This window comes from Cupressus sempervirens, chromosome 10 (assembly GCF_028749045.1).
Source record: "Cupressus sempervirens isolate cs-2001-9-10 chromosome 10, ASM2874904v1, whole genome shotgun sequence".
Lineage (NCBI taxonomy): Eukaryota > Viridiplantae > Streptophyta > Pinopsida > Cupressales > Cupressaceae > Cupressus > Cupressus sempervirens.
Window position 1 is genome coordinate 538,539,904 of NC_143127.1, and position 13,570 is coordinate 538,553,473.

Here is a 13,570-nt window from a genome sequence, read left to right on the forward strand (position 1 = left end):
TATGAAATATTTATATTTGTATAGATATTATAACATATTTTATCTTAAAAGTCAAATTTAGATCAATAGCAATAAAAAATACTCCAAGGGATATGATGCAGTGAGAATTTGAGGGTACCCCTACTGGTGGTAATCCGGATCCCTACAAATAACCACACAATGGAAACACAAGACAAGACAAGATACACAATCTAATAACAAAATGCAACTCTTTATTCATAAAATAACTGTTTACATGCAATGTGCCTAGTTGTAAGGCCTTCCAGGTTTTGGCCAAATACAATAGCAATTACACAACAGTTCTACAAGATCCCTCAAGATCCAATCCCAACACTAGCTAGTTCAAATCCATGCTCTAGTAGAAACCCCCAAGGAAGATCTTAACTTGTGCTCGCAAGCCCACCCAACAATCTCCTTGTTTTTCCAAGCCTCAGCTACTAGCCCTTCTCAAAATTCGCTCTTTTGCCACATCCTCTTCTCCAAGTTGGATGATTAATTACCAAGGACTCCACAAGACCCCTCTACTTATACCCAACTAAGCCATAGGTCGGCCTAGCCAATTATAAATTAAATAAACCTTACATTAAATTCACCCCTCAAGCCACAAGTCAACTGACAACAAAAATTAAATACATACAACGTAAATTAAATGTATAAGTTGGCTGACTATAGAGAACTTGGTTAACACAAAACCAGGACCAAGCTGAGCATTAGAGAAAACCACGCCAAGTTTCAACATTCCACCAGATTAACTGAGCATTAGTATGTGTTGAGTCCTTCAGAAGCAACCGAGCTCTTTCATTAACCAAGCTACTTTGTCAACACTGCAAACAAGCATAACCGGGCCTTGTAGTATGAATCAAGCTCTTCATGTGCACTGAGTACCATAAGCATCATCAAACATCGTCATTAACCGAGTCACTAAGTTAACACAACAACTACCAACTACCTAGTAATGACCAAGTACCATCTATTCATTAACCGAGTCCTCCAACTCCAAAGCTAGAAAACCCCAACATGCAAGATAGCTAGACAACCAAGGATGCTTCTACATCACAATAACCTCTATAAGTCAACAAGATATCCCTATAATTAGTTTGATGCAATCAATGAGTGTTCAACTATATTTCACTCCCTCATGTATTCCATGTGTCTAATATTATAGGAGTCTAAGAGTTGAAACTTAATACATGTTGGGAAATATATTGTTAGTGTTAACAAGAAATGCATCAAATTGTAGTGCCTGCCCCTAGATCGCATTTCTGTTATCATTGTCAAATTCTTTTAGGTTGATTTTATGCATTGATTAGCTTTAGAGATACTAGATTTGTAATATTATGATATTATTTCATGACTTTGATTACAAATGTATCAGTTATTATTGCTTAATTGATTTCATTCATGTGTTGTTAATGATATTTTGATGATCCTAGTTAGAAAGTGTGGTTTCTTTCATAAAAATGTTAACATGATGTCTTTAATGATGATTATGTTGTATTGATAGAGATGCAGTATTATATGTACGCATTTGATGTTAGACTTGTGATTTTTACAATACTTACCCCATACTTGCATGTGTATGGTGCGCGTTCTTATTTTATCTTTCTGTCTGAAGTGTTTGATGTGGTTAAGGGAGGGAGTCGTAGTCACCTGCTAGTCGGGATCTACACGATGAACCACTCCCCGCCATTGTCTGTTTACTTTAGATATATTATATACATGTACATGCTCGTCTTTTATGCAGGATGCAGGTACCGGGCATCGACTTCCCTGAATTGCCAGGATGAGCGTGCCCTATTACAAATACTCAAATGGTGAGAATGGGAAGATAATGATCAGGTCCAATCCTAGCCATAGCCTATAATACTTGTCCTGCAAGGAGGACTCGTAATAGACTGTCTATCCTTTTTAAACCCGTGAGTATTTTGTGCATATGTTGTTTTGTGAGTCTTTGATGAATTTTCTATTAATTAAGTCTAATTAAAGGATTAACTTAATGATTTAATTTAATGAAAAATTATTATGATATTTTGAATATTTAATTATATTTAATTAATTGAGAAATTAATTAAATATAAAGAATTGAATTGAAGATAAAAGTTTTAAGAATAAATTTAAAACGTGATAATATTTATTTAATTTAATAATAATATATTTAGAGTTCATTTTTAAATAAATGCTAAATATTACTGTTATTTAAGTTAATAAATATTTATCAAATTAAACGTTCAAAAATAAATTAAAAAGTGAAAAGATATTAATTTATGAAAAAGATTTAAGTTTGCATGAATGAGTTTAAAATATAGAAATTAATTTAAAAGATAAAATATGTGAACTTGATTAAGATATTTTATTATAGTGCGCATGAGATTAAAGTTAATAAATTAATTTAAAGTAAAGTAAAGTGGAAAGTTAAATAAAGTAATTTAATAATTCACTTAAAGTGCATGAAGGAAAATAAAATAATATTTTAATTAAAAGAGAATTAATTGTGCATGAAAGAATTAATTAAATAAAATAATTATAATTTCAGACTGGTGGTGACAAAAACCCTAAAAGGTAATTAGATTCTATATTAGAGGTTTTCGGGTCATTATTGAGGAGGGAAGTTTTTCAGACACAGGTTTTCAGGGCACACACAGGTTTTGGGAGAGCAACTCGGAGGGTTTGGATTAGCAAGGGTTTCACCAAATTGTTAGCATTAGATCGAGGTAGGGTTTGAAAGCCCATAAATGTATTTCAAATTGGAAAATATTTGTTTGCTTCGTGTTTGATTGGGTGGTTGAAATTATGTTTGTTGTCTTGATTGTTTTCTAGATCTGATTGATTGTAATTAGTCTCTCATTATTTTGTAGAAGAAAAGTTAAAGAGAAAATGAAATTGGTTATCTTGATTAAAGAACTTATCGTATTTAATTCGGGTGTGTCTTGAAATTAAAAAGGATATTTAAAAATAAAAGAAAATTCGATTAGTTGCTCGAATTTTCTCTATCAGATTAACATTGAAAATAATTAAAAAAAAAAAAATTATTAAAATAAATACATTTTTTAAAAAGAAAGTTTGTTTTATAAATTTTATATGTTTATAAATTTTATTAAAATAAAATTATTGAAAAGAAATGTTTTTTTTTTTTTTTTGTTAAAATTAATAAATAAAAATTATTAAAAAGATATATATATAATTTTGAATTGGGAAGTGGGGGCCATGACGTCCCCCACTTCCCCCCTGGCGTACGGCCGCCGATAGTCCCTGCTAACGCAGGTACTGCGCAAGCGAGCTGCCGCAGGCCCTGCGTCAGCAGGTCTGCCGCACGGCAGCGAAGCCTTTGAAGGCTTGCGCTTGCTTTTTAAGCAATGCGCTTTTTGCATTGAAAAAAAAATGAAAGGTATTTAAATCATTTTTGAGTATTTTTTTTTAATTATTACGTTTTAAATTAAATCAAATTTATATTATTAATTATTAATAATTTTATTAATATTTTATATTATTAATTATTAATAATTTTATTAATAATTTTTATAAATTTATTTATTAAAATTTATTATTAATTTAATAATTATTTAAATTATTAATAATTGAAATATGGTTTAAATAAAATTAATAATTGACTTAATTAAATTTGATTTAATTAAGAATTATTAATAACAAGAGTTATTCAACGAATATGTATATTTATCTATTATCGTTAATGATCATGATTCAATTAAAATTAGTAAAGCGTTACTTTTATAACTTGAAGAAATAAATGGGTATACTCAGACTATGCTTTTAGGAAAATTGACTTTTATCATGAGCATAACTTTATATATTTGAGTCGAATAGTTGAATGGGTTATTGGGTGGGATAAACTGAGAATCTTATACACTTAAACGTTCATTGAAATGCAAATTGAAAATGTTATTTTTAACTCTATTATGTCTTTTCAAATCAAACCCAACTATGAACTATATTGTTTGTTTGTAATATTTGTGCTTTCGGATTTTGGAGTCAAGCAGGTGTTGGCCAGTCTAGGACGTACACCAGAGGTTTTGTGGGATTTCTGTTATACCAATTATGTGGCTAGTTGTCATGATGTGTTATGTGATTCAAATTGAGATTATATTTATGAGGTTTACTTTGTGGAGCATTTAATGTGTACTTGGATGGGAGAACCTTCTTATTATCAGGTTGCCTATTAAGGAACCGAGTTTGATCTTTATGGGTGTTGTGGTATGGGACACAACTGTGTTTTTATGTGCTTAGGAGAGGTTGTCTAGGTACGTGACTTGGGAGTGGCTTGCATAGGGGTCCGGGACCCAAAGTGGTTAGTGCCAGGGTAACCTAATGCAAGTTATGTAATAAGTGATAATCTAGTAATTAAAACTTTTGGAGGGAAAACACACTAAAAAGATAAGTTAGAAATTTTGATCTACCCATGCCTTGAGTGCTTGTATGGACTAAGGATGGGAATGAGATGAGTGCCTCGTCTTCTTGAGAGGGCTTTCTAGTTTCCATATGTGTGATGTTGAGGGTCCGGGGTTCAGAGTAACCAGTCCAGGGTAACTCAACGCTTGAGGGTCCGGGGTCTATTAAGAGATCAATCCAGGGTAACTCAAGCAGCCATGTGATGACACTCCCTAGTATGTAGCCTGAGTCTCCTCTGTAGATTTGTGTACCTCTGGTGGTGTACTTATTGTTGGTGGTGTATCTATTGTCGGATGTGTCTATTATGGTTATTTACTTTCATTGATGATGATTGGTGATTCATGGATGTTGTACTTTTGACATGTGGCTTTTGACTTGAGATGATTATCTTTCGTTGACTTTATCTTATGATCTTGGTATTTGGTTTACACTTGGTTTGTGAATGATGTTTGGTTATGAGGTGTTGGTATTGGATTGAGTGTTCTTACTTTTGGATTATTTTATCTTCTTGAGTAGTATGTGTTACCTTTGAGATAGTTTTGGCTAGTAGGTATTCCATGCCTAGGAATGTTTTATATTTGATAGCCGTTTGTGGATCGTTCATTATCTTCCCTGCACGGTGGGACTGGAAGCCTGACTAGGTAACCACACGGTCGGGAGGTAGTGCCTTCTTACCATTTGGGTTCCCCTTCACATTGCCAGCTGTTGGATGTTCGTTGCAGAAGATGTACCTTTATCATTCTTATTTCTTATCTCAGAGACTTCTTTTCTGATGATGTATATATGTTATCATGTATTCTGTTGTATTGTATCTATTCTCACATACCCTGCGACATGTGTAGTGGATGTTATTATTTGGATGTACTTTCATTGTATTGTTTATACTTATGCATTTGCTTATGCGATTATGTATCTGTTATTTCTTTATGATCTTGAGACATTGTACTTGGAACTTAAACTAATTAATTAATAATTATTAAATGTGACTCAACGTAAAGGAATCCTTGAGGAATTGAAACTGTATCTGTTATTGCAAATGTGTATTTGATATGTATGTTCTTATTGCTTCCGCATTAATGTTATCTTGATGTTGTTTAAACTTCAAAAAAAAAAAAAGTTTAGTAAACATTGTAACATGTTAGGTTTAATTCTCTTGGGTTCCCGAGCGGGGCGTTACATAAATTATAAAATGTTGTTTTGTTTTTTATTAGATGAGAAGGAAACTACAATATTTAGTACAAACAAGCCTAACTGCACCTTTGTATCCAATTCTTCCACATCTAAGGGAAACATTTTTTCCAAGGATACAATCTTATGTTACTATTGGAAGAAGGGACACATTTCTATGAATTGCACTCAATGTGCCAAGGATCTTCTTGATGGAAAGATAATTATAGATAAGACATTGTTTGTAAATAATGATGAAGAATGCCTTCACAAGGTAACTACTAAAGGCCTTCAAATGAAGATAGTGAGGAGAAATATGTTCTCTAATTCATGTTAATTGGAGGATGGAGGCACAATAAGTTGGAGGAAAATTAGCATCTTCTCGTCAATTACCAAAGATGGGGTCGATCATCACCATTGGTGACATTTTATTTTCTAGTATGGAACATGGTATGACTTACTTTTTAATATTATAGGTTGTGTGAATGACTGAAAATTTCACATTGTGGAGGGGAATAATTCTCTATGTTTCGCTTCCAATTTGTGATATGTATGTTGATCTCTTTATAACTTCCCCAATGTAAAAGCATAGTGAAAAACAAATGCACCAATGTCATTCAATTCATGGATCTTGAAAGGGCTCGTGGGAGGATCCAGAAAAGCACATGTGGACAATTAATGAGTTCTTGTTCCATCAAGGTTTGTGGCAAGGCTATTTAAAACCATGGAAGGATAGAGAATTTTATTTGAATCAATATCATGAGCTACAAGAGCTGGTCTATTGAAGGTAGAACTCCTAAGGTGGAGATGTGATGTCCCTTTATCCAGATTGAGTTATACAGATTAAACCTGTAATACTTGTTAGTAGATGATAACAATAAATTTAAATATATATGAATATGAAACCAACTAATTGCTAAACATGCAATAGATGTTAGTGGGTAACGAGATAAATAATTGTTAAATCAACTAATTTTAATCCTAATCTTAACCTGACCTAATCCTTAGAAGGTTAAGGAACTCTTCTCATATTTACCTAACCCTCTGGTGAGAGTAACTCTTGATTAGGTAACCATCATATGAAGGGTGCCTTTAAGTCCTTCAAGATCTCTATTAATGAGCGACTCATTAACAACAATTACTTGGTAGAGATTCTATCTCTAATCAAGCCTCTGATATCTAACATATGCATATGATTAACCACTACAATACACATATACTGTCTCTAGAGATTGTTACTGAATCTCTCCCTGAATTCTCTTATAGATTCACAACATTCTTATAGAATGCCCTCTAATCTCTGAGTTCTCTTTTAGAGAAACTCAACATTAAAAAATGAATGTCGTCTAATCTTTGAGTTCTCTTTTAGAGAATCTTGACATCCATAACAAAAGTCCTCCACCAAGATCTTCTTAGTCTCTATGAGAAATATAAGTTTTCATTTAATCGTATATTTTATACCTCTGTTTGTATTCAACTCTATTCTCAGATGTTGTTCTTACCTCTTTGATTGCTATGCAGATCAATCTTAATTGCAACGGTATCCCTGCAACATTGCGCCAACCTTATATTATTATTTTCTACTTCTCAATTGTCATTATATCGTTGCATCACAATCACTATCCACTTATTTCTCACTCTATAATTTCTTCCCAAAATTATTGTTTTATTCTTCTTTTGTCTCTTATCTATGATTTGGTTATGCAATGCTAGTCTCTCGTATTCATTCCACTATTGTTCGATGTTTGTGGATGGTCACTCTATCATCTAATTGAATTATATACTATTGGATATCTTGAGTTCATTATTAATCTTTGGTGATTTATCTTGAATGCCTCCTTATTGTTTAATGGAAGTAGATACTTTATTTTGTTGTCGACCATCTTCTCCTGCCATGTTCCCCATTTCTCTTTTCCCTGGATATCCTCTGATAAAGTTCATGTTGAATTCTAAGTCATCATTGCTCCTTTAGTGAGTATGTATATAATCTAGACACAATCCACATCATTCATAGAAATTCATATGGATGATTGAATCATTGCAAGATAATATGTTACACAAGTATCGTAGGAAGGGTATAAATCTAGGTAGTACAAGTATAGTTACAAATTCTAGGAAAGTTTCATTAAAATTTCCCTAGAAAAAGTTATCATTGGAAACTTTTCCTTAAAAACAAGTCAAGCTTCACCTTCACCTTCACCTTGCCATTATCATTCTTTAGTGAAATTTTTGAGAAAAAATTTACAAGTTCCTACCTTCCAGATCTACAGTGACAACTAGTTTTGAGACTTTGACAACCAAGAAATTTAAATTCTGAGTACCATTTCCTTCATCTCATTTCTAGTTGCACACATTCTCCCTTCTTTTCTCTTGCATTTACTTTATTAGATTAGATCTCTCATTAAAAAAGCATCTCCTATAGGAATCTAAACGCTCTTTGAGCATAGAGCTTGCATTATCGCCCTTCTTCCTTTTGGTTGTCCTAGCCAAATTTTCTTTAGGGTGGGTTTGCATTCCAATGTATATACATACTTGGTTAGTAATCTACATGTTAGCATTGCTCACTATTTTCCTCTATACAATAATACACATTGTATTTTATATGTGATATAATTCACAACATTTAACTATGCATCTAATCCCTCATCTTGTGTTTCTTACAACATTCAGTCTGTGTCCCAAAACAACCTATGTGGATTCACTATCAAAACCTTATAAGGGATATTCATCGTTTTGTATAGATTTTCTTTTCAAAAGTAGCACTAGCTTTAATATCATTGAATGTTTAGATTTTTGCATTATTTTCACGAAACCTTGGCATTCTTTCTATGGAATCCTTATGGTTGAATTAGTTTGATGAGTTTGGATTTTGTGGTGTCAATCATGTATATTACGACTTGGTCTAGTAAGTAGTTTGGATTCTCCATGAAACCCTTGTGTCATCTCCCTAGCATGCATTAGGAGTTAAATGGGTTTTATTATGTCATAAAACCCTAGTTTCATTTTCATATATTATACATGGTTTGGCGTATTCTCATTTTTCACAAAACTTAGTTTCTTTTTAGGCTTTAGCCATCAAATCTTGGTTTCATTTCTACATAGTTTGATATTGACATGAAACACTAGATTAATTTCCATACCATAGCTAGTAAGTCTAGAATTGTGTTATTATGAATCCCCAACTTCTTTTCTATTTAGGTTTTGGTCTACCAATTTTTTGCCAAAAAACCCTTTTTATAGAACAGTTAAGACCATGGCTAAAAACATCCCTTTTATTGATTTTTTCAATTTTCAATTTTAAATTTTTTAACAATGGTATATTTTTTGATGGGGTTTCTTAGGTTTTTTGTCCTAGAGCCCATTTGTATCATTAGTTTAGGTTTATGATACAACACCAACTTATTTTTACTAAAAAATATTGTTTGTATGCAAGGTATCTAGTTTTCTTTCAATAGAATCAACCCGGTTTTTATTCTAGCATCATTTGTCTATCTTTATTTCTATTATAAACTTTGGACTATTGCTATTGTGTCATGAAACTTAGCTTTCATTTTGTTGAATAATGTTTTATCTATCTTTGTTTCTATTATAAGGTTTGGGCTATTGTTTACTTCAATTAAATGAATTAATTTGTAAGGCCATGGTCAATGAGCTCTAGCTCTTTGAGGGACACAACCCCTATTTCTCTAACAAAAGGTGGTTTGAGGAATTTACTTTTTATCCTCTCGCACAATATAATTAGTGTGTGTAGCCCCAAATGTTTTTCCACTAAACATGAATACAGATAAACATTTATGATTTATTCCAACTAAGTTTTCCTTTGGAAAAATCTTTGCACAATGTTGAGCACACAAAAGAGTAGAAGAAAACAAAGAAAGATGACATGAAAATGCCAAAGAAGCCTTCTCCATCATATATTTTGTGGGTCTAAGATAAGAGGAAGTGGGTTGGTTATTGTGGATAACAAGAAACATATCAATTATGTTAAGATTGACTGACATAATTTATTCTTAAATTATATCATTATTAATTTGCTAAACATCGTGTCCATCTTTAGATTTGTTTGTGTTTATAGTCTTCCTAAAAAATATATTTTTTGTCATGCTACAAGTAGGTCAAATTTGAGAATCCTTGTAATGTTGCTCTGTAAATTGTGATCATACAATCAACTTACAAGAAAATTGTAATGTATATACTATCAATTCTTCTTCATTCTAATGTTAGCAATATGAAGCATACAAGTTGCATAAATATCCATTTTACAATATTAAATAGGAATGCATTTACTATGCTATATTGAATGAAATAATCCTACAAATATTTTAAAATTCTTAAAATTTAGAATTAGGATTATTACCTATTTCTATTTCTATTTTTCATGAAATTTCAATTTTCATGGATCTTTATGAACTTTGATTTCACATTGACAAAATTCTAAAACTATTTGTTGACTTTGGGCTTTTGCTTTTGTGATTTTGGGCTTACCATTTTCTTCCTTCTAGAAGCTATAGAGAATGTTAAATAACATATCAATTACTTTGGATGTTATCTAGATACTTTCGATTTCTTTTTTCTTTCATAAACTCTCTTAGCACCATTAATGACTTATAACAAGTTTTAATATACTTTTTGTAGGCATAATTCTCATGTGGATGACGATGAAAAGATTTCTAAAACTCAACAAGTTTGTTTGGACATAGCCCTTGCACCTGCCCATGTTCACATGCAACTTCCCAATACCCTTTACTATATACATATCCCAGTGGATACTAGTAAGTTGGTAACTTCATATTTTATGTCAATATGAAGCATTTCCCACTTGATCTTATTATTGTCCTACCTCATTGCAATTGAAATGGTATTTTTATTGGTTTGTATGATAGAGGCAAGAATAAATTATCGATTTTATTGAATGGATTGGCATTTTTTTTTGCTTACAAGTCTTGGTTAATATTCACTTGTAGAACCAATGTAAGAACCATATGCTTAGTCAAAGATAAAGCAAATCCACAATCGTTGAATGCTTACATTATGCATATATCTTCGAAAGTTTTTTAACTATGAATGTACCAAATTTGCTCTATAATTTGTACTCAAATTCATTGGCTCTAAAAAAGCATGCCTTTATCTCTATTCCAATATTCATATTCATGACTATTTATAACTAACATCAACTTTTAATTCTTGTACCCATTTATTCTATTAGTGAATATGAACCCATGGTTCAAGATGGATTGATGTGACATGTAATGATTATTTTTTATGTTTTACACATAAGTCAATTACTATATATATTACAAACTAGGAATGTTGCAAAACTAAATTTAGAATTTGGAAAATTCTAAATTGAACATATAAGAAGCATCATCAACAAACCTTTGACTTCTAATAAAGAGTAACAACTAACTTGTCTCAAATTTGTTAATTTTGCAAGCTTCTAAAAGTATAGGCTCATAACAATCAAGGCAACTTTTGAAAGTTGAGGATCAAATAAGTAAAGAACTCCATTGCACAAGCCTCAGAGAGCTCCAAATGATCTTTAGATACTTGTACAACAAAACGTACATAATGTTGAAACATATTATGAAAAATCAATTGATGCCTAAATATTATTAAAAAGTTGTACTTATTGACTTGTGTATCATTTACTATTAATATAAATTCCCCTTCTTTAAGTATTTGTATCTTAGTAGAAAGTTTTAGATTGTGACATTTTCTTACTATATGCGTTAACACTTTAGAGATGTCTTTAATTAAAACTCAATTCACGGTAAGTGCAGTAATGATTTAAGGTTCTTCTTTCACTTGTTTGATCAAAATAAATAAATAATAACAAAGTTTTCTGATGTCTATCTCAGAGAAATCACAATGATTTAAGCACAAAACAAAACTACGCCCCTTTTAACGAAAAGGCAAGAACTCTAGCTTTATTAGACACCTAATTGTAAACAAGCCTTGAACATCATCACTCTATGCTAATAAGTCTTAGCCAATGCTATATGTTTATCTAGTTTTTCTTTGTTGCCATGCATCATGCATCTTCTTTCTTACACAAAGTGAGACTCTAGCTCCACAGAGTTCTTGTTTATAAAGAAAGCAAACAATGGAACTAAGGTAACAACTCTAGATTGAAGACCTCAAATTTAGGAGATCAAGCTTGCATGCAATAATTTTATCAAAAAAAAAAATCTTATATTTTGTTAGAACATTATTTATACAAGTATAATTGTTAATGTCTAAAATAAATCATGACCTATTCTTTATCATTTTAAAATCTAAATATCTCTAATTTTTTTTTTTAATGATTAACACTATACACACATTTTTTGAAATATTATATCTATATTAATCTTTTACTTAAGTGAGGAAATTAAATAGATCCATTGTTCCTTTTAAACTAATTTAGTATTTAAAAATACAAAACATAAGAACTCTTTGCGGCACTTGTTTTCCAATTGCTAATGGGATGAAACAAGCAATTCCACCACCTATAATACACAATTGATTGATTGCTTCAAAACTTTTGAGTGCATATAGAGCTCAAGCCAAAAAGCTTGAGGGTAAATTCCTCAAGAATCACGAGATGATATCATATTACAATGGAGACTCTTCATCTCTTAATTGTTCACTGTGTTCTTAATCATGTCACGGACTTCATCAACCACCAACCAGGCCTTGTGACCTCCAATCACCTCTGCTTGCATTTCCCCATTCTTCCAAATCTGCACAAATATGACCATCCCTCACTCAATTCTTTACTTCTAAAACCTCACATTCACATGCTCAACCAACAAATCCAACTCCAGGAAGAAGCAAATAACCAGATATGAATTGAGAATGAGTAAAAGTACCTGAATTGTTGGCATTTTCTGAAGAGGTTCACATCAACCCATGAAAAAACGGCAGAGAAAGCAATAAAAAAAGACTTGGAATTAATACAAATATCCTGCTTAGGCATTCAAAACTAGAGTATGACAGATGATCTGAAAGTAAGCAATGCTTCAACAGTAGAACAATGGAAGAATTAAACGGGGACAGTACTTACCGAAACCCCACCACGCTTCACCAGAGCCTGGGGTACATCATTTACATCCACATAGTAGAATTTGATTCTGCCCCATAAACAACAATTAGAAACATGAGTAATACAAGTTGCAAGGAAACGGGGGATAAATTTAGGGGAAGAGGGTTTACGTTGGGTAGAACTCTGCCGCCAATTTCTCCAATTTGGGCTTGAGATATATGCATTTCCTGCACCAATTTGCCATCCTAGAACGGCAATAAAAGTTAGAGGCGGTTAATGGATGAGAGAAAGGAAAAACAGAAGAGAAAGAGAAGCAACCAGTCTACGACGAAGGGGTGAGGTTGAGCGAGCAATTGATCGAATTGATCCGGAGTAGAGATGGGCTCCATATCGACGGAGGTGAGCTTGTCGCTCTCCTTCCAGAAAACCCCCAATTTGAGGCATCTTGTTGAATTCTGATCTGCGGGGGCGAAGGAGAGGTTGTGGGAGGGAGAGCGGAGCGTGGAAGATCTGGATGAGTATGATGATGATGATGAAGAAGAGGGGAGGCAGAGCCCCCTCTGATAGTTGAGCCCAACCACTGCTGACGCCATTTGCCTCCTCCCCCCGGCCCCCTCATCTTGCCCATATCAACTCTATCCTTATCTCTTCCCCTATCAGATTGGCTTCCTCTTTACCACGCTTTCCTTCGCAACAAGAACAAGGAAATTGAACTTCTCCTAAGCTTGGTTTAGCCTGGTCAAATAAGGCTTACGGCTTAATGATGCTTGATAATGTAGAGTCGTGGGAGGACATATTTTCAATGTTGGAGTCACGCAGTCAACACTCTGGTAGACTCTTTAAGAATCTTTCAACTTCATCAGTAGACCAAGGGTTCATTAACACAATTTTATATCAAATCATAATGAATTAATTGTGATACAATTTGCTTAAGTGTGTTTTTTATTTAAAAGTTTTAGATAGTTGTATGGGTGT

At 32.6% G+C, this 13,570-nt stretch overlaps 1 protein-coding gene across 1 annotated transcript; it reads right to left on the reverse strand.

The window, feature by feature from the left end:
• Positions 1-12,050: 12,050 nt before the first annotated feature.
• LOC149535026 (thioredoxin-like 3-1, chloroplastic) lies at positions 12,051-13,295 on the reverse strand. Its single transcript, XM_089805313.1, has 5 exons — positions 12,914-13,295; positions 12,766-12,840; positions 12,617-12,683; positions 12,423-12,440; positions 12,051-12,293 (listed from the first exon to the last, which is right to left on the reverse strand). Exons 1-5 carry the CDS (start codon positions 13,186-13,188, stop codon positions 12,189-12,191), a joined length of 540 nt encoding a protein of 179 aa, XP_089661439.1. The 5' UTR covers positions 13,189-13,295; the 3' UTR covers positions 12,051-12,188.
• Between the last annotated feature and the right edge of the window lie 275 nt (positions 13,296-13,570).